Consider the following 23725-nt stretch of genomic DNA (forward strand, 5'->3'; position numbering starts at 1 on the left):
CTGCCGAGGACAGATCAGCTAAAAAGTCTTTATCTTAACCTCTTAGGGACATATGCCGTATCTGTATGGCATATGCCCGCAAGAGGAGGTCAGAGGGGGGCCGCGCAGCGCCGCAACCCCGCTCTGAACTATTGCGATCCCGACTGCTATCTGCAGCACAGGACTGCGACTTTTAGCGGGAGCGGACCGATTGCCGCTCCTGCTAATTAACACCGTTAGATGCAGCTGTCAAACATGACAGCTGCATCTAAAGGGTTGGGGGGGTGGATCCCCCACTAGACACCAGGGACAGGGGGCACATATACTATTCAAATGCAGCTGTCAGCTTTGACAGCTGCATTTGAATAATTAGCTGGCGGCGGTGGCTAATACCTGCGGTCCCTGGCTGCACATAGCAACCTGGGACCGCGGGCTGCAGAGAGGACTCATGCCGGGAGCCCTCTCTGTTTACCCTTAACGGCCGCATGACTGGTATACCCATCATGCGTCGTTAAGGGGTTAAAGCAATGTGCCTAATAGTATGTTCACTTTAATTTATATATATATATATATATATATATATATATATATAAATTTTTATTATTTTTTTTTATATATATAGACTAACCCGGTGTATGAGATCTAATAGGGCTTATGGACATCACAAAGGAGAAAGTCATTGCTCAGGAACCTCCCTGTTGGACAGAACTTAAGGCCCTATTCCACGGAACGATTATCGGCCGCTACGGACGATAATCGTCCCGTGGAATAGAGTGCAACGATCAGCCAACATCGTTCATGTCGGCTGATTCGTTGCAGTTGCTTGTTTTTCAACATGTTGAAAAACAAGCGACTGATATAGCAGCGATCTGCTGCCGTCACTCCGTTGAATAGGAGCGTCAGCAGCAGACGCTGCTATATCCTATGGGCTGTCCAGACGATCTAGCGATCCCCCGGGCAGCCCCCCCGCCGCCCCCGCTCGCTGCCGCCGCGTTGAATAGCGGCGGCAGCGAGCGGGGAACGAGGAGCTGAGAGCGCTCGTTTGCTCCTCTGACGACCCGTGTAATAGGCCCTTTAGAGTCCTGCTCTGATAGACCTGAGCTGTTCTTGCCTTGGCAGCAAGTTGTGTTCAACATTTTTAACACATATGGGTAACATTCATGTATACCTTCAAAAATGTTGTATTTATAGAAATTGTTGCCTCCTTTTGAGCCACCGAATAGCATGTGGTGTCTGTCTGCCAAATGTATTGGGAAAATTTCCCAGCACATACAACTGGGAGGTTTGTATCAGTCAGTGATAAGGAGAAAAAGTCTTGAAAAAGGTATGGTAGTGCATTTCACTTCATGTCTCGCAGCAATTCCAATCCAGATGTCAAGGGAGAAGGAGAAAGAAACTAATAGCAGATGCAGGAGAAGGAGGGCATTGCTTATCTTACAGTACAGTGGCTGGGAAAGTTTAAGACCCTATTTCACAGGCTGACTGTGAGGAGCAAAGGAGCGCTGTTGGCGCTTGTTTGGTCCTCGTTCCCTATTTGCTGCCGCCGCTATTACACGCTGGTGAGTCCGGGAGGGGCCGCAGGGAGCTGCGGGGGGGCTGCCCCTGTGATCGTCCGGGCAGCCTATGGAGGTTATTGGCGGTTTGCTGCCGCCGCTCCTAATCCACGGGGCAATGGCAGCAGATCGCTTCTATCACAGTCATATGTCTTACAACACAGAAACGATCAGCCGACATGAACTATGTCGGCTGATCGTTGCCTTCTATTCCACAGGACGATTAACGACTGTAACGGTTGATAATCATTCCGTGGAAAAGGGCCTTTAGGTATATCCTGCTGGAGCGTTATGGTGCCCATACATATAAGAACAGAGTTGGTCAAACCCTAACCCATCTAGTACTCGCTTCAGTCTGATACGATACAATTTGTTGAGAGATTTAAAGTGTATGTGTCACCATAAAGAAAACTTTTCACATGGCAAAAGTTTGTTTAGACCCTGACCGGTCAATAGACTGCTTCCCAAGTGAGTAAAAAAGATTAAATAATAAAACTGTTGTCACTTTTTTTTTTTTTTTTTGCCACCTAGCTTTATTTAGCTTCCCTATTGTGCCCAGAAGTCTGTAATTTATTATGTGTAGAGATCAATGAAACACAAATTTGACCTTTTACTTTCTTTTTTTTATATTAGCGCATAGGCCCCAAAATGCTTGATCATGAAGGCAAGGAGGTGCCAGGAAACAGAGGCTACAAGTACTTTGGAGCAGCCAAAGATCTGCCAGGCGTTCGGGAGTTGTTTGAAAAAGAGCGTAAGTGCTTTGTGCCCTGAACTGTAAAACCAGTCAGTAAAAAGTTAGAAGTTATTCAAGGTTATAAAAACATAGCTGCTTTCTTCTACAAATAACACCACTCTTTTGCTCAGTCTGTGTGCGGTATTGCAACTCAGTTCCATTGAAGTGTATGTAGCCAAGTTGTAATACTGCACACACCCTGAGGACAGATGATGCACTGTTTAGGAAGAAAGCAACTACGTTTATCTAATCCTGGATAACTCCTTTACCTTGAATAGATTTGTAACTGCATTATAATATTCATCTTGTTCTGATCCTGAGCTACAGGCTGTACTATAGCCCTGAGCTGCAGTCACAATTCTGCTGGCTTTAGAATGGAGAGTGTTGTTTGCTGGCACTATAGAGAATTCTTTAGTGACATCCTCAAATATTGCACCTTATAGAGAAATAGAGAACTAACGTCTATTTTATTGTTCCTTTTTAGTGAAGCATTTATATTGGATTTGTTTTAAAGTAAACCGTCTATAAATATTGTTCGTTTGTTTTTCAGTTCGTTATTTTAGGGTGATGTTTCTGCATTTGCTTCACAAAGTTGCAGTCATATAGTTATAGGGGTTATCCAGCGAAAATCTTTTTCTTTCAAATCAAGTGGTTTCAGAAGGTTATATAGATTTGTAATTTACTTCTGTTTAAAAATCTCAATTCTTCCCATACTTATCAGCTGCTGTATGTCCTGCAGGAAATTTTTCCTTTTTAGTCTGACACAGTGCTCTCTGCAGCCACAGCTGTCCAAGACAGGAACTGTCCAGAGCAGCGACAAATTCCCATAATAAACTTTTCCTGCTTTGGACAGTTCCTGTCTTGGACAGGGATTGACAGTAGAGAGCACTGTGTCAGACTAAAAGAAAACAACATTTCCTGCAGGACATACGGCAGCTGATAAGTATGGGAAGTCTTGATATTTTTAAATAAAAGCAAATAATAGATATAAATATATCTTCCTGAAACCAATTGATTGGAAAGAAAACGATTTTAGCTGGATAACCCCTTTAACCCCTTAACGACATCGGGCGTAAACTTACGCCCTCGCGCCCTGGTACTTAGCGCATCAGGGCGTAAATTTACGCCCGATGTTTCCCCGATCGCTGCGTGTTCACACACAGCGGTCGGGGAAGATGGCCTGCTATAAATCATAGCAGGCCATCATAGCTTCACGGCACGGGGGGTGGTTAACACCCCCCGTGCTTACGATCGCCGCTATTGGCTAATCAATTCAGATCAGCCAATAGTGGCGATCGGAACCTTTCCGGGTCATCGGTGACCCGATGACCCGGAAAAAAATGGCGGTCGGTGCTGTCCGAGGACGGCGCCGACCGCCATTACTGTAAAAAGTAATGTTGATCGCCGTGCCACCGGCCCGATCGCCGTGAACGGCCGGCCGGCCGTTCACGGCGATCGGGCCGGTGGCACGGCGATCAGAGTCCCACAAAATAATAAATACCTGCCCTGGACCCCTCAGCTAGGTAGCGGAGGGGTCCTGAGCAGGTATTTGTACATTACTCACCTGTCCCGGGCTCCTGATCGGCGGCTTCCGGGTTCGCGGCGTCCTCCGTCATTACGTTCGGTCTTCGGGTCTTTCCGGCGGTCCCCGTCGTCTTCTCTCGGCTATTTTCGGCTCCAGCCTCGTCAATTTCCGGATTTTGCGCTCTGCTGCCCCCTAGCGGCTGATATGTGTAATACACTTATCAGCAGCTACAGGGATATTCAGAATATAGAAAAAGTTTTTTTTTTTTTTTTCCAAATTATTTTTTTTCTATTTTCCGCACCCTATCGCCGCTGAGTGTTGATCAGCATCGCACGAAAGTGCGCTGCTAATCAGCAACTCCTCCTTTTTGGCGTAGGGTGTTTTTTTTCTGTATTCTACTGCCACGGTCTGCTTATAAGTGTCGCGCATAAGTGCGGCATTTATCAGCAACGCCTTTGTTGGCGTAGGTTTTTTTTTATACTTACTGTAAAAAAAACACGTAAAAAACACTACATTACATTGAATAAAGTTTGACACTACACCACTACATACCCCATATACTAGTCCCCATATAAAGATGGCCCCCAGGGTGTTTTCGGTATCGGACGCATACGCTATTGTTGCCTCCGACACCGAAACAGCCAGTGAGGATGAATGGGGGGATCCTTCTTTCCTCCATTCATCCTCATCATCCAGTAACGTGTCTGGGGGTAGCGTAGCGTACGCTGCCCCCCAGACACGTCTTTTCCGCCAGTACCGTCCCAATAAGAGATGGCGGTATGGAGTGAAATTCTACTAACTCTGTGAGAGTACCTCAGGGTACACTTACAGATTTGGGGTACGTGCACACTGCGGAATGGCGAAAGATAACCCTTCGTGCATTCCACAGTTGGCACCCGCCGGCGGACTGATGCGGGCGCGCGTCTCCACCCGTGTCAAAGACTCCATGTTATGCATGGGCGGATTCCGTCGTCCGTCCAAAGAATGAACACGTTGGACGGAGAGCGGAATCCGCCCGTGCATAGAATGGAGTCTATGACACGGACGGAGACGCGCGCCTGCATCACTCCGCCGGCAGGTGCCAACTGTGGAATGCACAAAGGGTTATCTGTCGCGATTCCGCAGTGTGCACATACCCTTAGAGTGTATGAAGGGACACCCGAATCCAGCCCCAGATGCCCCCTCCCCCCCCATCCTCGGAACAAGTGGAAAGATCGTCCGGGAACTGATCTTCCCACTGCTGGATAAAGGTCACCACCTGTACGGGGATAACTTTTATACCAGCGCCCCCTCTTCCGGTCCCTCGCTGCCCTGTAGCTTGCGGCACGATCCGAACATATCAGAAGCAGTAATAGCGCCCTAATATTTAGCAGCCATGGAGCGGACCCAGCGCTTCTGGATATGTGGGACCCCGTATCGCACCAGGACAACATTTTCCAGGTGACGTCCCCCACACTGGAGAAAGGGAGACCCCAGAAGAAGTGCAGAGTGTGGGGTAACAGGGGGATCAGGAAGGACAACATTTACCAGTGTGACACCTGTCCTGATCCCCCGGCCTCTGCATACCGGATCGCTCCAAGGCGCACCACACGTCACTGGAGTTCTACATTATCTAAATTCTGTCCCTTATTCCTATTTCAGGGGTCACGTTGGTCCAGGGATTATTCTGATCGCCATTATGGAGTCGGGGAGGAATTTTTCCCCTGTGATGAGGCTACTGTCGTCTGCCTTACGAGGGTTTTTGCCTTCCTCTGGATCAACACAGGTTGAATTTGATGGACACCTGTCATTTCCAACCTTATAAACTAATAATTGGCCTAATACCCCCAAATAAATTAGAATTGTCCCTTTTCCCCAGCTAAATAGGTATGGCCGCCATTCCCATTAGAGGATGCCATGATGCAATTACAAAGCCTCTGTGCTGCCAGGACAGTAGAAACCCCCCACAAGTGACCCCATTCTGGAAACTACACCCCATAAGGAATCTAACAAGGGGGGCAGCGGGGATATGGCCCCCTGGTGACGGCCACATTTGGGACGTGAAAATGAAAAAAATGGTATTTTTTATTTTCTCGGCACATGTTTTACGTAAGTGCCTGTCACCAGTGGGGTCCATATGCTCACTGCACCCCTTGTTAGATTCCTTATGGGGTGTAGTTTCCAGAATGGGGTCACTTGTCGGGGGTTTCTACTGACCTGGCAGCACAGGAGCTTTGTAATTGCGACATGGCCTCCATCCTCCATTCCAGCCTCTAAATGGCGCTCTGTCCCTTTGGTGGCTTGCCCTGTGCCCATATGGCACATTATGTCCACATGTGGGGTATTTTCGTACTCAGGGGAAACTACCCTACACGTTTTGTGTTAATTTTCTTTTTTAACCCCTTGTGGAAATGGAAAAAATCAAGGCTAGACCAACATTTAGTGTAATTTTTGTAAAATTTTTACTCTAAATCATTAATCTTGTCATGATTTTTTCATTTTCACAAGGGGCTAAAAGATAAAAAAAAACACTAAATGTGTAGAGCAATTTCCCCTGAGTACGGAAATACCCCACATGTGGACATAAAGCGCCATGTGGGCGCAGGGTAAGCCTCCGAAGGGAAGGAGCGCCATTTGGTTTTTGAAGGCTGGATTTGGATGGAATGGATTTTAAGGGGCCATGTTGCATTCAAAAGGCCTCTGTGTTGCCAAGACAGTTGAACCCCCCCACAAGTGACCCCATTATGGAAACTACACCCCTCAAGGAATGTAACAAGGGGTGTAGTGAGCATATGGACCCCACTGGTGACGGGCACAAATGTGGAACAATGTGGCGTGAAAATGAAATATTACATTTTTTACACTATAATGTTGGTTTAGCCTTGAATTTATCATTTTCACAAGGGGTTAAAAGAGAAAAAAACACACAATATGTGTAGAGCAATTTCCCCCGAGTCCGTAAATACCCCACATGTGGACATAAAGCGCCATGTGGGCGCAGGGCAAGCCTCCGAAGGGAAGGAGCGCCATTTCGTTTTTGAAGGCTGGATTTGGATGGAATGGATTTTGAGGGGCCATGTTGCATTCAAAAGGCCTCTGTGTTGCCAAGACAGTTGAAACCCCCCACAAGTGACCCCATTATGGAAACTGCACCCCTCAAGGAATGTAACAAGGGGTGTAGTGAGCATATGGACCCCACTGGTGACGGACACAAATGTGGAACAATGTGGCGTGAAAATGAAATATTACATTTTTTACACTATAATGTTGGTTTAGCCTTGAATTTATCATTTTCACAAGGGGTTAAAAGAGAAAAAAACACACTATGTGTAGAGCAATTTCCCCCGAGTCCGTAAATACCCCACATGTGGACATAAAGCGCCATGTGGGCGCAGGGCAAGCCTCCGAAGGGAAGGAGCGCCATTTGGATTTTGGAGGTTGGATTTGGCTAGAATGGATGATGAACGCCATGTCGCATTTACAGAGCCCTCGTGCTGCCAAAACACTGGAAACCCCCCACAAGTGACCCCATTCTGGAAACTACACCCCTCAGGGAATCTAACAAGGGGTGCAGTGAGGATATGAACCCCTTGATGACGGGCACATTTGTGCCATGAAAGTGAAAAAATGAAATTTTTCCCTTTCACGTCACATTGTTCCACATTTGTGCCCGTCACCAGTGGGGTCCATATGCTCACTGAACCCCTTGTTAGATTCCTTGAGGGGTGTAGTTTCCAGAATGGAATCACTTGTGGGGGGTTTCCAGTGTCTTGGCAGCACGAGGGCTCTGTAAATGCGACATGGCCCTTGAAATCCTTTCCAGTGAAATTCAGCTTCCAAAAGCCAATTGGTGCTCCTTCCCTTTGGAGGCTCGTCCTGCGCCCCCTTGGCACTTTATCGCCACATGTGGGGTATTTCCGTACTCGGGAGAAACTGCGCTACACATTTTGTGTCTTTTTTTTCCTCTTATCCCTTTAAGAAAATGAAAAATTGAAGGCTAGAACAACGGTTTAGTGTAAAAAATAAATTTTTCTTTTTTCACGCCATATTGTTCGGAAAATCTGTGAAGCACCTGTGGGGTCCAAATGCTCACCGCACCCCTTGTTACATTCCTTGAGGGGTCTAGTTTTCTAAATGGTGTCCCTTTAGGGGTGTTTTTTAGGTTTTGGCACCCCAGAGCCTCTGCCAACCTGAAGTGGTACAGTCAGAAATGACCAAATATAACGGAGGCGTTGAAATTCACTAGGCGCTCCTTTGTATCTGAGGCTTGTGGTTGCGTCAAATAGCGCAATAGGGCCACATATGGGGTATTTCTGTAAACTGCAGAAACGGGGCAATAATTATTAGGGTGCATTTCTCTGGTAATAGGTTTATAATTATGAAAAATATTGGATTACAATAAAATCTCTGCACAGAAAATTAAAATTTTCAAATTTCTTACACACTTAGCTTTTATTTCTGTGACTCCCCTAAAGGGTTAAAACACTTTCTGGATATGCTTTTGCAGAGTGTGGGGGGTGCAGTTTCTGAAATGGGGTGCTTTGTGGGGCTTTCTAACATACAGGCCCCTCAAATACACTTTGAACCTGAACAGGTCCCTAAAAATATCTGATTTTGAAATTTTACTGAAAATTTGGAAATTTGCTGCTAATGTTTTAAGCTTCCTATTGTCTAAAAAAAATTAAAGATCGTTTAATAAATGCCGCCAACATAAAGTAGACATGTTGCTAATGCTATTTAATATATAATTTATGTGGTATAACCACTTTCTGTATACGCAAAAAAGTTTCAAAGTTGGAAAAATGCAGTTTTTCACATTTTTTCACATTATTTGGGTTTTTTTCATAAAGATTTGTTATGATTATCGACTCCAATTTACCAGAAATGTAAAGTACAATATGTCACGAGAAAACAATCTCAGAATCAGCCGGATAGGTAAAAGCATCCCGAAGTTATTAATGAATAAAGTGACACTGGTCATATTCATAAAATTTGTCTCTGTCATTAAGGCCATTTCAGGCTCTGTCCTTAAGGGGTTAAGGCCCTATTACACAGAGATTTATCTGACAGATCATTGAAGCCAAATAGAGGTGAGCGAATCGGGTTTGAGTCCATCCGAACCAGTATGATCGGCATTTGATTATCGGGGGCTGCTGAACTTGGATAAAGCTCTAAGGTTGTCTGGAAAACATGGATACAGCCAATGACTATGTCCATGTTTTCCACATAGCCTTAGGGCTTTATCCAACTTTAGCAGCCACCGCTAATCAAATGCCCATCGTTCGGGTTCGGATGGACTCGAAACCGGTTCGCTCATCTCTAAAGCCAAAGCCAGGAGCAGACTATAAACAGAGAACGGGTAATAAAGGAAAGGCTGAGATTTCTCCTCTTTTCAAATCCATTCCTGGCTTTGGCTTCAGTAATCTGTCAGATAAATCTGTGTGTGTAATAGGGCCCTTAAGGTGCGTTTACACGTAACGATTATCGTGCGAATTTGCGCGATAACTATCGTATTCCAACGATAATCGTACGTGTAAACGCAGCGAACGATCAAACGACAAACGAGAAATCGTTCATTTTGATCTTTTAACATGTTCTCAAATTGTCGTTCATCGTTCGCAAAAAATTTGCAAATCGTTCCGTGTAAACATTCGTTCGCCGATTTAAGCAATATGTGAGATAGGCTTAAGCGATCGCGAAACAATCGCGAATCGAATTTTCCGGACGATATATCGTTCCGTCTAAACGCTGATCGTTATGAAAAAAAAATCGTTACTCTGACATCGTTAATCGGGCCAATTATCGTTTCGTGTAAACACACCTTTAGTTTATGTTTCAACTACCATTAGGAAGTTTATCATTGAAGTCAGGTGAGTCTACTCACTCATTGAGAAGATGCTGCATCACGCTGGACTCAGTTTTATTTAATGCACAAGTTCAGTCACATGAAACAAGATCTAGAGTTTCTGTTCTTCATCATTACATTAAGAGCATGGGTTATCCTGGTTGTAGCCTGTAGAGTTTTTATTTCATACATGGGATTAGTGGGTTGCGTTTACAATAGCAAAATTTGGATGTATTTTGGCACCCACGTTACAGCCACAAGTCCTGTCTGATGATCCGAACTGACATTTTGCTTGTGGAGGGAGAAGTGCACCTATATTATGCCTGTTTCATGCACCAGACAGTGTGCGATTCAGCAGGGAGTACTGTTAGTATGTGGCTGTGCAGTACACTCATCTCATTTTGTGGTCCATACTAGGTGGTAAAGCTAGTAGAGATGTGTTTTCCATGTAGGAACTATTACTATGAAATATTACAGATAGCTTAACCCTTAGCCGCACCAAGATGTTACTGTATGTCTTGGTGCTGAGCTGCAGGTATAACGGGAGATTGGGATCCGACCTCTCGTTATATCAGGCGGCCCTCTCTTACATGTAGCAAAGGGCCACCACTTCAAGCGGGCATGGCCTGATTGCCGCATGTTATAAATTAACTCCTTAGATCTAAGGGGCTTTAAATCGGTTCCTGCTTCGTCACTGATGGGCCTCTTATCCCTAGGTCGCAAGCCTCAACCATCTGTGTGTGGGTTTTGCCGCCAGATCGACTGACAGAGGCTGCAGGACAAGCCTCTATCTAGGGCTGGGCAATTATGGCCGAAATCAACATCACAGTTAATTGAACATGCATCTTCAATAAGGATTAATGAACAATTATTATGCCACGCCTTTTTGTAGACCACACCCCTTTCACAAGCCACACCCATTTGGACATGCCAAACTGCAGATTTCTTTGTTTCGGTTTATTGTTTCTAGGTTAATTGCAGTGAAGCAGGAATTCTTATAATAACATACTGCATATATCTCTCTATGCTATATATACGTTAACCACTGTGTTATATATGTCCACTTTGTGTCCTCACTCGCTTTCTCTGCATAGAGAGCAAAGTGCACAAAGAGATAAGATTTCAGTGTCCACTTTTATTATTAAATAATTATTATAATAATTATTATTTTTTTTTATTTTTTTATATTCTTAGCTGCTCCTCCACCCCGGAAAACACGAGCTGAGCTGATGAAAGATATTGATGCTGAGTATTATGGGTATAGGGATGAAGATGATGGGGTGCTGGTTCCTCTGGAGCTAGAGGAGGAGAAGAGAGGTAATGCTCTTTGATCATCATGGGGTGTCCATTCTCTCACTATATATTCCCAAAGCTATACAATGTCAATATTGTGGTTTTAATGTAACATATTTTTATTGACTATTTATTAACAAGATTCTTAGAACATAGTATAGTACAATAGAATGAAGCTCATATATGCTCTATACCTACCTACGTTTCTGTGACATACATATTTTCAGGCCATGAAATGTGTTGTGGTATTACATCTCCTTAACCAGGGGGCAGTTTGCTACTAAACTCCTTCTAGGATGGCACAGCCTGTATATAGTTGTCATAGACCTAAGCAAAAAGAGCAGTAACATTGTATACATAACCTCCTGAGCCTTATCATCACTGGGGGCCTTTTCTGTTTTCTGCTGCATATTAAAGGGGTAGTGCGGCGCTAAACATTTATTCACAAAATAACACACATTACAAAGTTATACAACTTTGTAATGTATGTTATGTAAGTGAATGGCCCCCTTCCCTGTGTTCTCTCCCCCACCCCAGAAGTGTGGTGCATTATACTCACTGCATTACTGTCGACCCCCAGCCGCTATCTTGGGACAATGACGACATCTTCGGGAGGCCGGCCGAACCGCTGCAGCCGTCCCTCATGCCGGCCCCCCTCTGCCACGTCATCAGCTGCTCAGCCGCGATTGGCTGAGCGTAACTGTGCTGTGTTTAGCACCGCACTACCCCTTTAATCTTACATGGCCTGGACTGCTTACTAGATTTGCTCATGTGATGCATATGAATATCTATGAATCTGTTCTTGTGGGCATGCCAGTATTTATAAGACATTGTCATATTCTGATGTGTTTTTTTTGTTTCTTTTGTAGCCATTGCGCAGGCTGTGGAGAAATGGAGACTGGAGAAGGAAGCCCGTCTGGCATCTGGAGAGAAGAATGAGGAGGAGGAGGAAGTGAATATCTATGCAGTGACTGCTGATGAGGTGGGGGGCACTTTTCAGATTAATGTTGCACTTAAAACCATCTTATTTGAAAGTAAAGGATGTGTACCATCAAGACAATGTTGTCCAAAGTATTGGGTGGCTACACCTTATGCTAAGCTGATGTCTGGTCCCTAATGATGTTACGCAGTGCCTTTCATACATATATATGCTTCCCAGCAGTGCTGCCATGCCACTACAGAGGTGCTGGATAGAAAGCTATTTCTCTTGGTTGATTTGTAGTGAACTGGATAGGGTTTTTTTTTTTTTTTTTTAAATGATGTTTCACTTTTACATTAGTGAACATTAACTAGTTATATTATGATCACTGATACAATACACTGCAATACAATTGTAGTGCAGTGTATGGTATATGTCAGCATTTTGCTGACAGGAAATCTACACAGCCATGCCTCTGAAATATCCATGGCAGGCCGAGGGGCCTTCAGAAGACACCAAGGACTGCCATGGAAGCAGATCGGAAGGCAGACCACACCGCTGGACCTCTGATTGGTAAGTATATTCTAACAGGAACCCATTACATGCCACAGTCATGATTGGACAACAGCATTTAACAAGTTAAACTACCCGCAGCAGAGAATTCTCCACTAGGGTTGTTACAGTGGGAGTTCAGCTGATTCCCTGTTGTGATGATGATGCAGGAAATCTTTTTTCCAATCCCGATGTAAAAAGGCATATAGATTGTAATAAGGCCCATTAGTGACCGCCATGTAAAGGCGTATTGGCAATCACTAATGGTTTAAAGTGACACTGTCGCCCCTTTTTGCATTCTGACTTCTCTACACAGGTGTAATGGGTAAATTTAGCAGTTCTCATACCTTACTTTATATCATACGTCATGGTGCTTGTTTAAGTAAAAAGTGATCTTTTATCAACTGCTGATTGTGCTAAGTGGGTGGGGCTTCACGGCAACAGTGCCACATAGCCCTTACCACAGTGCCACTGTTGCCTCCGCACCTCCATGACGTCATAGGCACATCAGCCCCACCCCCTCGCCGACCATTAGAACAGGCTGGCCTAAAGATCTAGGCCCCACCCCCTCTAGGTCGGCCCATACCAATGGGCCTCGAGGGGGTGAGGCCTATGCGCCGATGACGTCACGGAGGGGTGGGGCCAACGGTGGCGCTGTGGGTGGGGCTAAGTGGCGCTGTTGCCGTGAAGCCCCATCCACTTGACACAATCTGCAGTTGATAAAAGATCACTTTTTACTTGAACAAGCATCATCACGTATGATCTAAAATAAGGTATGAAAGTTGCTAAATTTACCCATTACACCTGTGTAGAGAAGTCAGAATGCAAAAAGGGGGTGACCGTGTCACTTTAAAGTAAATCTGTCAGTTCTTGGACACAAACCAAGCTACAGATAGTGTCATGTAACTGATCATGCAACAAATATTAAGTGTCAGAGAGGCATTGGCTATCTGCAGATGTACCACAGGTTAGCATGCCTCCTCGCTCCACCTCAGTCTAAAGGTTCAGTGTGTGTGCTGCATGGTAAGGACTAGGAGCGATAAGGAGTGCTAGCCTGTTGCACTTGAGCAGCTGGCCAACTTGACACTTCATGAATGATAAAAATTCATGTATAAGTAATATCCTATATTGGTATTATAGAAATCCTGTGAAATTGAAAAACAGGGAGGTAATGGAAAATAACAAACCACTTTGAAAATGGTCTGGGGAAGTAACAGAGAGTACGTCATGTACAACCTTACCATGCTATAGACTTATTTTTATTGCAGTGTCTCAATCTTGCCCAGGGCTTTGTATGTGGCTGTGTACAGGGGACACATATCAATGCACCGTAGTGACTAAAACAAAATGTTTATTATTAGTCTTGATAAAATATAAATATGTTAAACTATAATTTAAGTGACCAAAAAATTAAATTCCTCAGATAAAAAGCCCACATGTTACACTTTAAAAAGAGCCCTAACTTGTGTGGATATCTTGTGCAGTTGCTGAGATTTCCCCAGTTGTTCGGCTCAAACAAATAAATGAATTTTTCTCCTGGCTGTCAGAAAGTGGGCGTGGCCTTCTCTCTCCCTCAGTGCACACCACAACTATCTCTACTGTGAATCTATGGGCTGCTGGTTGGGTCTCAGTTGATGGAAGATGGGTGATCTGTGATGACAACTAGCTGGGACATCCTCTTTATATACTCCAGGGTTCTCCAACCTGTGGCTCTCCAAAACTACAACTCCCAGCATGCCCTGCTAGCCTTCATATGGCAAGACGTGATGGGAATTGTAGGAACACTGGTATAGTCAGTCACTATGACAGATACAGTTCTACAAGACATGCAGGGATATGTATACATCACTACAAAGATGGCTGCATAGTGATAGTGGAGAATAATGGCTGCACACATGTAGGGGGTCGCAGTATGACGGTGGGATCAGGGCAACCTTACACCAGACCCAGGGGCATAGCTAGGGGTTCAGCCTATGGGGAGCGAGCCAGTCTGAGCGGGAACCTCAGCAGACAACTATCTATCTATCTATCTATCTATCTATCTATCTATCTATCTATCTACCTTTTATCACATATCTGTCTAATATCTATCAGGCAGCATGAGGATGATAGGGTGACCTCCATTATACTTAGCAAAAGATGCTGGGAAAGCTGGGTGACCTCTATTATACTGGCAATAGGGTGATAGGAAAGCTGGGTGACCTCTATTATACTGGCAATAGGGTGCTGGGAAAGCTGGGTGACCTCTATTATACTGGCTATAGGGTGCTAGGAAAGCTGGGTGACCTCTAACTGGCAGAAAGAGTTAATACTACACATGATGTACAGCCCCTTCTGCCAGAGTACCCCACCTGCTGCAGGAGCAGTGGGCAGGGCTTGTCTTACGGGGGTGGGGGGCTTATCAGGATATTCATTTGTTTGTCACTGTCACAGGGTTAAAGCTGTTATCCAGCGCTACAAAAACATGACCACTTTCTCCCCCTCTCTTGTCTCCAGTTCAGGTGTGGTTTGCAATGAAGCTCCATTTAATTCAATTGAACTGAGTTTGAAACCCCACCCAATGTGGAGAGAGAGGGAAAAGTGGCCATGTTTTTGTAGAGCTTGTATACTTAAAATTGAGACAGTGAGGTAGGCAGAATTCCAAGAAGATTCCACTCGAATTGTCCCCTTCTTGTCCTCAGTGTGCACGCACCCTTGGGCCGTGTTCACACAACGTAAGTTGTGTATTAATCACGGCCGTTGTTGCTGATATTCAAAAACGACCATGATTAATATACAACTTATGTGCGCTGCATTTTGAGGGAATCCCGGACGGAGTGTATACACATAGTATACACTCCGTCCGGGATTGCTAGCGGCCGTACAAAAAAACTGACTTGTCAATTTTGTCCGACTGCTATTCATTGAATAGTGGCCGCACATCCCTGACAGTTCACACAATGGAGTGTGCCGCTCCGGCCGCACTCTCCATTGTGTTCAATGGTGAATTGGGATGCGGGCACAAATTCAGCACAAATGAAAATCATCCAGATGGTACTGCAGTACCAGCCGCAATGATCTTCACTGACACCGGCCGTTCTGTGACCTGGTCAGGTCACAGAACGGCCAGTGTTTCACAATGTGTGAACATGGCCTTTTAGTAAAAGCTGGTGAAGTCTCAATGTGTTTTTCCCTGGTTTAATGTTAGACATATAATAAAAAAGAGGTAGAATAAGATATATGGTGAAGGTATTAGATGAAAATACTGACCATAACAAACAGTGGTGTGGATGACCAGGCTCCTTTAGAGACGTTAACTATGGTCCAGAGTGGACCATATGGAATGGAAAGAGGACACAGAGAAAAGTTAGCTGGGGGAAAGATCAGAAGCAACGTGAGAAAATATTACTTTACCGAAAGAGTAGTAGATGTTTGGATCAAATATACCATAACAGAATTTAAACATATACCTATATCTATCTTAAGATAATAAAGGAAATACTAAAAGGACAAACCAGATTGATCGAGTGTCTTTTTCGGCTGACAGTCTTCTATGTTTCTATGAAAAGAGAGCGTACAAGGGATGTCCTGGTGCTTCTTGTTTCATATCCTTGTAATGTTGATTATTTTTCAGTCTGGAGAAGAAAGTGATGATGAGAACGATAGAGAAGAGGGACAGCAGAAGTTTATTGCCCATGTTCCAGTACCATCTCAAAAAGAGGTAACTTATTGTCAGATAGGAAGCTTTATTATGGCCATTTACTTGAATACAAAAGTGAGGCTCCAAATAATGTTAACGTAGAAACGCCGATGCATGGAACTTTCTGGCATATGGGACCTTTCCAACTTCCGGTGCCAATTGCGACTGCAGACGAAAATGTAAATTTCTCCACAGTAACAGAATATGCTTTAAAGGGGTTGTCCTGCACAATCACCACATGCCCTTATCCGCAGCACAGGGTATACCTAACTGATTGCACAGGCTTTGATTGCTGGGACCCTCTGTGATTTTGTGAATCCCCCTCCCCCCAGTAGTCAGTCACCCCATCCTCCATGATCAGTTAGCTATACCCTATCCTATCATTTTGTGGGATAGGACAACCTCTAAGGGTTCCTTTACACAGAGAGATTTATCTGACAGATTTGTGAAGCCAAAGCCAGGAATGGATGTGAGAAGAGGATAAATCTCAGTCTTTCCTTTATAACCTGTTCCCTGTTTATAGTCTGTTCCTGGTTTTGGCTTCAAAGAGCTGTCAGGGTGCATTTACACAGAGAGATTTATCTAAGGGTACTATTACACGGAACGATAATCGGCTGAATCGCGATGTGTAATAAATACAACGATCAGCCGATGACAAAGTTTATCGGCTGATCGTTGATATGGGTTTGAACCTATAACTGACGGGCGCCGACCACGCATCGCCTCGTGTAGAAGCGATGCGCGGCCGGCGACTGACGATTAACATTACCTTTCCAGGCTGCAGGGCTCCTCTTGCGGTCTTTTTCTCCCTGGGTCCCGCACGCTCCAGCTTCAGAGCTGTCTTGCTGACTGGCCGTGGCGGTCCCGGTCTGTGATTGGCTGAGTGGCCTGTAAGCTGAGACAGGCTGTTCTGAAGCTGGAGCGCACGGGACAGAGGAAGAAGACCGCAAAAGGAGCCCTGCAGCCTAGATCGGTAACAATGTCCTTGCAGCCCTTGCTTTTACTTTATAGACGTTACCTATGTCCTTGCAGCCCTTGCTTTTACTTTCTATACGTTACCTATGTCCCTGCAGCCCTTGTTAAACGATAATTGAGCCCTGTAATAAGCCCAGTAAACGAGCTCCAATCTAGCAGATCGGCGCTCATTTACAGTTCTTATCGGGCCTTCATCGGCCCGTGTAATACTACCCTAAGAGAGGCCATCAGCAACAGATCAGTGGTATCTAAATTCAAGCAGCCCCAATGAGTTAAAGCTCTGTGACCTCTTCATTGTTTACCAGGCACGTCTCTGCTACAGAGCGCTGCAATTCCAGACAAAATGGACAATGTCCAGGGCTGTGTCTGGTACACCTTACAAGTTATCCATATCAGATTAGTGACCTCTTTATTAAGTCTAGACCATCAATATCAAAGGGGTTATTCCAAGATTATAGTTAATCAACAAATGAATGGAGCAACAATGTACATGACTGCTTCAAACAGCTGACTGGTGTGAGTGCTAGAAGTCTGTTCTCCACAGATTTAAAACGCTACTCATGGTGTATCCTCAAACTGTTGGGGTTCAGCAACGTTCTCTGAACCCGAATGCTTGGTATGTGATTCCCCTTGCCTGCAGAAGTTGGATGTTGCCCTACAGCTGCAAGGAAAACATCCTGTATCCATGTTTTCCAGGACTCCCTAGGGGGGGCGCGCATCTACTTTTTGCAGTCACTGGCAATCAAATGCCTTAAGTTCTATAGGGCTGGATACCCTCCTAACTACAAGAGGTTAAAGATTTTCTACAGATCTGGTGACAAATGTTTCTAAAAAAATTGAACCCTACATTTTTGAATTGGGCTTGTAGAAATCCATATGCATGTTGCAATAACAGCACCTGCGTGTTATCCCCCTATACTCATTTGATTGTATTATTATTTCCCCCCTTCCCCAGATTGAGGAAGCCCTGATACGACGAAAGAAAATGGAACTACTTCAGAAATATGCCAGCGAGGCGCTCATGGCTCAAAGTGAAGATGCTAAACGGCTTTTAGGTGTATAAAATTGTAAATATAACCACCAGCCCGCCCTCCAGGTCCTTGTAAATTCTCCTACCTTGTTACATTTTGTACAGAAAATGAAAAATATAGATTGCTTTTGTACAAAAAAAACAAACATTGTGGTTGTATAGGTGTAACTATTTGAATAAGACTTCAATAGCAGGTACAGCCATCCGTTTGGATAAATTATGTTTCTTTTAAAAAAAAGATATAATCCAACCATTACATACTACACGCCACCTTCATATATAACTAAATTATTTAGTTTGTGCATCAGTAAGGGAAAGCGGGAAAACCTTCTGTTTCTGAGGATATACAGTGAACCAGACACACATGAATGGCCATACAAAACACAATATGAAGTCAGCAACAGCTTTTATTTTATGTTTGCTTCCCAGATGACAGTGCACAACACTCCTGTAACCTATGGGCAGTATATATAGTAAGGAGCAGCTCTCCCATCCCACTCAACGCAAAATAATAGTTTATTCTTCCGTTGCTTCAGTCAACAGTATGGAGCCCAGGAGACATCTTCTGGGTGTCGGGTTATCCAACACGAGATACCTTGGAACAATATTGTTAAACACTGCCATGAAGCTTCCAAGTCTTTGACTTCTCTTCAGATCATTTGAAGAGGGCTCCGAGTGATATTATGCGGCCTAAATTACAACCACCAGTACCACTGCTTGCAGCCAGAAACATCAGGTACCCCAGACCAAGCTGTGTGTGCAGAGGCCCTGAGGTATTCGTACTGTGGAAAGTCAAAAAACTGAAAACTGTTGCTACAGATTGTCGCTGACAAACTGATGACTAACACTATAGATTGATGCTGACACTACAATTCACACTTTTTGGGTGATGTCTCTGGACCGCCCCCCATGTGTCCTGTTTCTTAAAGTGACTGTACCACCAGGCCCAGGCTGAAGCACTGGAGACGGGCCGACCCACCCTTAGTGGGAGGAAACCCTAGCCCCTCTGATAGGGTTCCAATGATTCTAATGGAGTCACGTTATGGAGGGGCTGGGGTTTCTTCCCACTGGGAGTGGGTCGGCCCGCCTCCAGTGCTTCAGCCTGGGCCTGGTGGTACAGTCACTTTAAGCCCTGAAAATACCTCTTGTGGCTACAGGAAGCATTATGCCTCCAGCTCCAAGGGGCTGCTCTCTCTGGCACACAGAAGAGATGTCATTTGTACACTCAGATCTCGGACAGCAAGGTGGTAACAGCCCAGGGAAGATCACTACATGGGTGTGTGTGGCTAATGTGACTAGATTGCTAATACCAAGCCATACAATGCTATAGTATTGCAACGATCAATGAGATTGATGCTCTGCTGGTAAAGTCTGGTTCAGACAGACACTATTAGCAGAGACTCTTTGGAAGGTAAGTATGGAACTAGAGATGAGCGAATCACTTTGTATCCAGCACCTGGGGTGGAGCAGCGCTGAAAGGCAAGTGGATTGATGAGCGAATCGCAGATCAAACAAACAGGATCCAATCCTTGTAAACTGGGAAAGATTTGCCAGGATTGGATCCAGTTTTTCCTGGCATTTTGGGAGCGGAGCCGCTCTAAAAGCCTGGTGGTATGAGGAGCGGATTGCTGATTTGCTCCTCTCTCTATGGAATCTTTGCTTTTCTAAGTAACCCATCAGAAACCCACAATCATGTAGTGGTGGTGCAGATCGGGTACTTGCCATTCAACACTGATCGCATTAGATGATAGCTAGTGTCATTCATTAGCTCAGGAGGTCTGCTACGTGTAGTTACATACTACCAATGTCTATGGAGGGGGCTCAGCTTCTCAATTCAACCCTACAAATTGCTAACATACATACATATTACTGGCATGAAGGGGTTAAGTGCTGGTTTACTTAAAACAGGACAAATTCTATATCCTACTTACCTCAAATTAACTTTAGAATTGGTTACATGTTTCTTGCGAAAGTCTAATGGTGGTTTTACATGGATTGATAATTCGGCCAAACAAACAATTAGACGGAACGATACATCGTACGGAAAAATCATTGCTTAAGCCTCTCACACAAAGGTGAAATTGTTGAAAGAATGTTTACACGGAACGATCTGCGAATTTTTTGCGAACGATCAACGACTATTTGAGAACATGTTAAAAGATCAAAATGAACAATTTCTCGCTCATCGCTTGCTGCGTTTACACGTACGATTATCGTTCAAATTTGAACGATAAATCGTAACATGTAAACCACCATAGCATTATCGTGAGAGGTAGATGGGTTTACCATTGACCTCGGTTATTAAGATTTTCAGTGGGGCAAACCACACTAGAAACAAAATAAATATATGCAAACAGTGTACATGACATCCCCTGCTGTTACATTGGGATGAGTGAACATATTTAGAAACTATGGTTAATAGTAATTTTCTTTATAATTTAAAGAATTCTGATGCTGTGACCTCATCACCTGGATGCCAAGAACTATACAGAAAAAGGCATTGATTGTTCAAATCTATGTAGAAAGGAAAAGCTACAAATTAATCAATTTTCTGAAGGAACGGAGAGGACATGTTTTGCCTGTGGGGACACTCGGGAAATCTGCACCTTGTGTCAAATCCGGCGCTTGATCCGTGCAGGCTCATTGCTTCAATGTAAAGTTCAATAATTCCAATTTACCTTGCTGCCCTCTAGTGACTGATGCCGGTAATGCTCATAGAACCCTCCTATATGCAACGTACGATTTATTTTTTCTTTTACAGGGGAAAGCAACAAAAGCAGTATTTTATTGTTACACCTCAAGCCTGTAACCATAGCAACTGACTGATCAACGGGAAAACTGCTTCCTATACACAGAAAATGCGGTTCACAAGGCTGACAACCAGGGGATAACCCATCACCAAGCTACACATGTACATTTTTCATATTATACAAGAAAATCAGGCGTTGCTGATATGTTTTTATTCGGGGGGGGGGGCAGATAAAGGAAATCAGTTACAGATATGCAGAATGCTCTCTCACCCTGGAGATCAACGGTATTAGCTCTGTATACAGACGATGTGGGTGGCTCTTATAAGAGCCTTTGGTTGTATGGATATTGCAGGAGCAGCGATGCTTACTTCCCCTTAGTGGACTTGCTGCTCTCGGTCTTCTTGGGCAGCAGCACGGCCTGGATGTTGGGCAGGACGCCTCCCTGGGCGATAGTCACCCCACCCAGCAGCTTATTGAGCTCCTCGTCATTGCGCACCGCCAGCTGCAGGTGACGGGGGATGATACGGGTCTTCTTGTTGTCCCGGGCGGCATTGCCGGCCAATTCCAGGATCTCAGCAGTCAGGTATTCCAGCACAGCGGCCAGATAGACGGGAGCACCGGCGCCCACTCTCTCTGCGTAGTTACCCTTGCGGAGAAGTCTGTGCACACGACCGACTGGGAACTGAAGGCCTGCCCGGGATGAGCGAGTCTTGGCCTTAGCCCGAACCTTGCCTCCTTGTTTACCGCGTCCGGACATGGTAGGAAAAGTATTTCACAAGCTGCTTCAAAGAAACTAAACGGTTAGTGCCCGCTTTGCCGCCTTATATAGACTCTTGCTCGGCCCTCCGGTTCCTGTGATTGGATAGATTTGGATTCTGCCAATGCAGTGAGGACTTGGGAGCGAACCAATAAAATTCACTGGGCGGGACATATGACGTTTCACAGGTCACATGACTGGCTCCTCCAGTAGCACAGCCAGCAGCCAGCAGTGCTCATTTACATAGGCTGCCTATATATGCGGCTGCGGAGGGAGTGAGAGCAGCATTCTTCTCTCTCTCTCTGTGTGTGAAGGAGTACCGTGTGTTATCATGCCTGATCCCGCCAAGTCTGCCCCGGCGCCCAAGAAGGGCTCCAAGAAAGCCGTGACCAAGACTCAGAAGAAGGACGGCAAGAAGCGAAAGAAGAGCAGGAAGGAGAGCTATGCCATCTACGTGTACAAGGTGCTCAAGCAGGTCCACCCTGACACCGGCATCTCCTCCAAGGCCATGGGCATCATGAACTCCTTTGTCAATGACATCTTTGAGCGCATCGCAGGGGAAGCCTCCCGCCTGGCTCACTACAACAAGCGCTCCACCATCACCTCCCGGGAGATCCAGACCGCCGTGCGCCTGCTGCTGCCGGGAGAGCTGGCCAAGCACGCCGTGTCCGAGGGCACCAAGGCCGTCACCAAGTACACCAGCGCCAAGTGATCTGCTCCCGTGTCCTGCTCTTCTCTTCTCTATCACCCCAAAGGCTCTTCTAAGAGCCACCCACATTGTCTACTATAGAGCTCTAGCTTCTGTGTATCCGCTGCTTTATAAGTGATTGCTATTATGTAAGTACAGCTGCTTCATGTTACATATATAGTAATGTTACCCGGTGAGAGCGGAGCGACTGCCGGTTATGGATGATGTGACTGCAGGTTACATTACTACATTAGGCTTGGGAGTCCTTAGCACTGATCGTAGGGGCTGAAAGGAGGCGAATATCCGGCCAAGAACTTTATGCTTCGTTATCTATCTATAGATATCTATAATAGAGATAGAAATATAGAGAGATATATAGATTATATATATATATCTATATCTATCTATATCCCTACTACAATTTTCCTCTCAGCTTGAATTTTTCCGGGGCTCATCAGTTCAGCAATAAATCCATATCTACAGAGGATACGTATGAATATCAGCTGCGGTTTTTGCCTGCATGTGGAAATGTTCGGTATAACACAAGGAACAGTAGTCATAGACGTCGGGCTGTTGTATAAATCCCCATTGTTTCATAGGTGGAGCGGGAAAATCAAAGCAAGGTCGGATAATCAGCCAATTGTTTGTGACTAAGTATCGGGTGTAGCCTCTGCTGCAGGACAACCCAGAGATTTATTTTCCAGCGATAATGTGCAGTATACAGTAACCGAGTCCTACATCAGCCAGGAGCCTGCTCGGGATATACAGGTGGCGGAGGAGAGGCTCGGGGGTATATACTGTACAGTTGTCGGGGAGAACAGTCAGTCCTGACCTTACCGGGAAACAGCGGGAATTTCTCTCACTTCTAGAGTCCAGAATCGAAGTCGTAACTATACCCACAAGGGGCAACAATACTCTCTAGATCAAGGTCATTACCCGATTGCTTCCAGTTTGTTTATTACTAAAGCTTCATCAGTCTTCTAATATAGCGCAGTCCCTACAGTAGCGTCAGTGACTGTCACACGAATATATCAAATTCTAGCTTTTCTATTGATCATGTGGGTGGCTCTGATAAGAGCCTTTGGGTTATTAGGTGTGGGTAAAAGGAGAATTAACCTCCGAAGCCGTAGAGAGTGCGGCCCTGGCGCTTGAGGGCGTACACCACATCCATAGCGGTGACGGTCTTCCTCTTGGCGTGCTCGGTGTAGGTGACAGCGTCACGGATCACGTTCTCCAGGAAGACTTTCAGAACGCCGCGAGTCTCTTCGTAGATGAGACCGGAGATACGCTTGACGCCTCCTCTGCGAGCTAGACGGCGGATGGCAGGCTTGGTGATGCCCTGGATGTTGTCCCGGAGCACTTTCCTGTGGCGTTTAGCGCCGCCCTTACCGAGTCCTTTCCCTCCTTTACCGCGTCCAGACATCTTCGAAATAGCTTGAAAACAAGTATGCGCTACCACATCGCTCTT

General features: G+C 45.1%; 4 protein-coding genes across 4 annotated transcripts in view; 2 read left to right on the forward strand and 2 right to left on the reverse strand.

Annotated features, from left to right (window-relative positions):
- Window positions 1-18116, forward strand: part of LOC138789950 (pre-mRNA-splicing factor ISY1 homolog) — a 29118-nt gene extending 11002 nt beyond the window's left edge. The window contains exons 7-11 of the mRNA XM_069968828.1: window positions 2166-2283; window positions 10809-10931; window positions 11777-11889; window positions 15992-16078; window positions 17988-18116. Coding sequence (XP_069824929.1) covers window positions 2166-2283; window positions 10809-10931; window positions 11777-11889; window positions 15992-16078; window positions 17988-18095 — 549 coding nt within the window. The 3' untranslated portion in view covers window positions 18096-18116. The remainder of the gene's footprint in view (window positions 1-2165; window positions 2284-10808; window positions 10932-11776; window positions 11890-15991; window positions 16079-17987) is intronic.
- A 2924-nt stretch (window positions 18117-21040) lies between these two features.
- Window positions 21041-21588, reverse strand: LOC138789951 (histone H2A type 1-like). Its single transcript, XM_069968829.1, has one exon. The coding sequence runs from the start codon at window positions 21567-21569 to the stop codon at window positions 21177-21179; it is 393 nt and encodes a 130-aa protein (XP_069824930.1). The 5' UTR covers window positions 21570-21588; the 3' UTR covers window positions 21041-21176.
- Window positions 21589-21885: 297 nt separating this feature from the next.
- On the forward strand, window positions 21886-22300 carry LOC138789952 (histone H2B 1.1-like). The gene has a single exon (XM_069968830.1). It carries the CDS (start codon window positions 21901-21903, stop codon window positions 22279-22281), a length of 381 nt encoding a protein of 126 aa, XP_069824931.1. The 5' UTR covers window positions 21886-21900; the 3' UTR covers window positions 22282-22300.
- Window positions 22301-23346: 1046 nt separating this feature from the next.
- On the reverse strand, window positions 23347-23686 carry LOC138789953 (histone H4). The gene has a single exon (XM_069968831.1). The coding sequence runs from the start codon at window positions 23678-23680 to the stop codon at window positions 23369-23371; it is 312 nt and encodes a 103-aa protein (XP_069824932.1). The 5' UTR covers window positions 23681-23686; the 3' UTR covers window positions 23347-23368.
- Window positions 23687-23725: the final 39 nt, after the last annotated feature.

Source organism: Dendropsophus ebraccatus, chromosome 4 (genome assembly GCF_027789765.1).
Source record: "Dendropsophus ebraccatus isolate aDenEbr1 chromosome 4, aDenEbr1.pat, whole genome shotgun sequence".
NCBI lineage: Eukaryota > Metazoa > Chordata > Amphibia > Anura > Hylidae > Dendropsophus > Dendropsophus ebraccatus.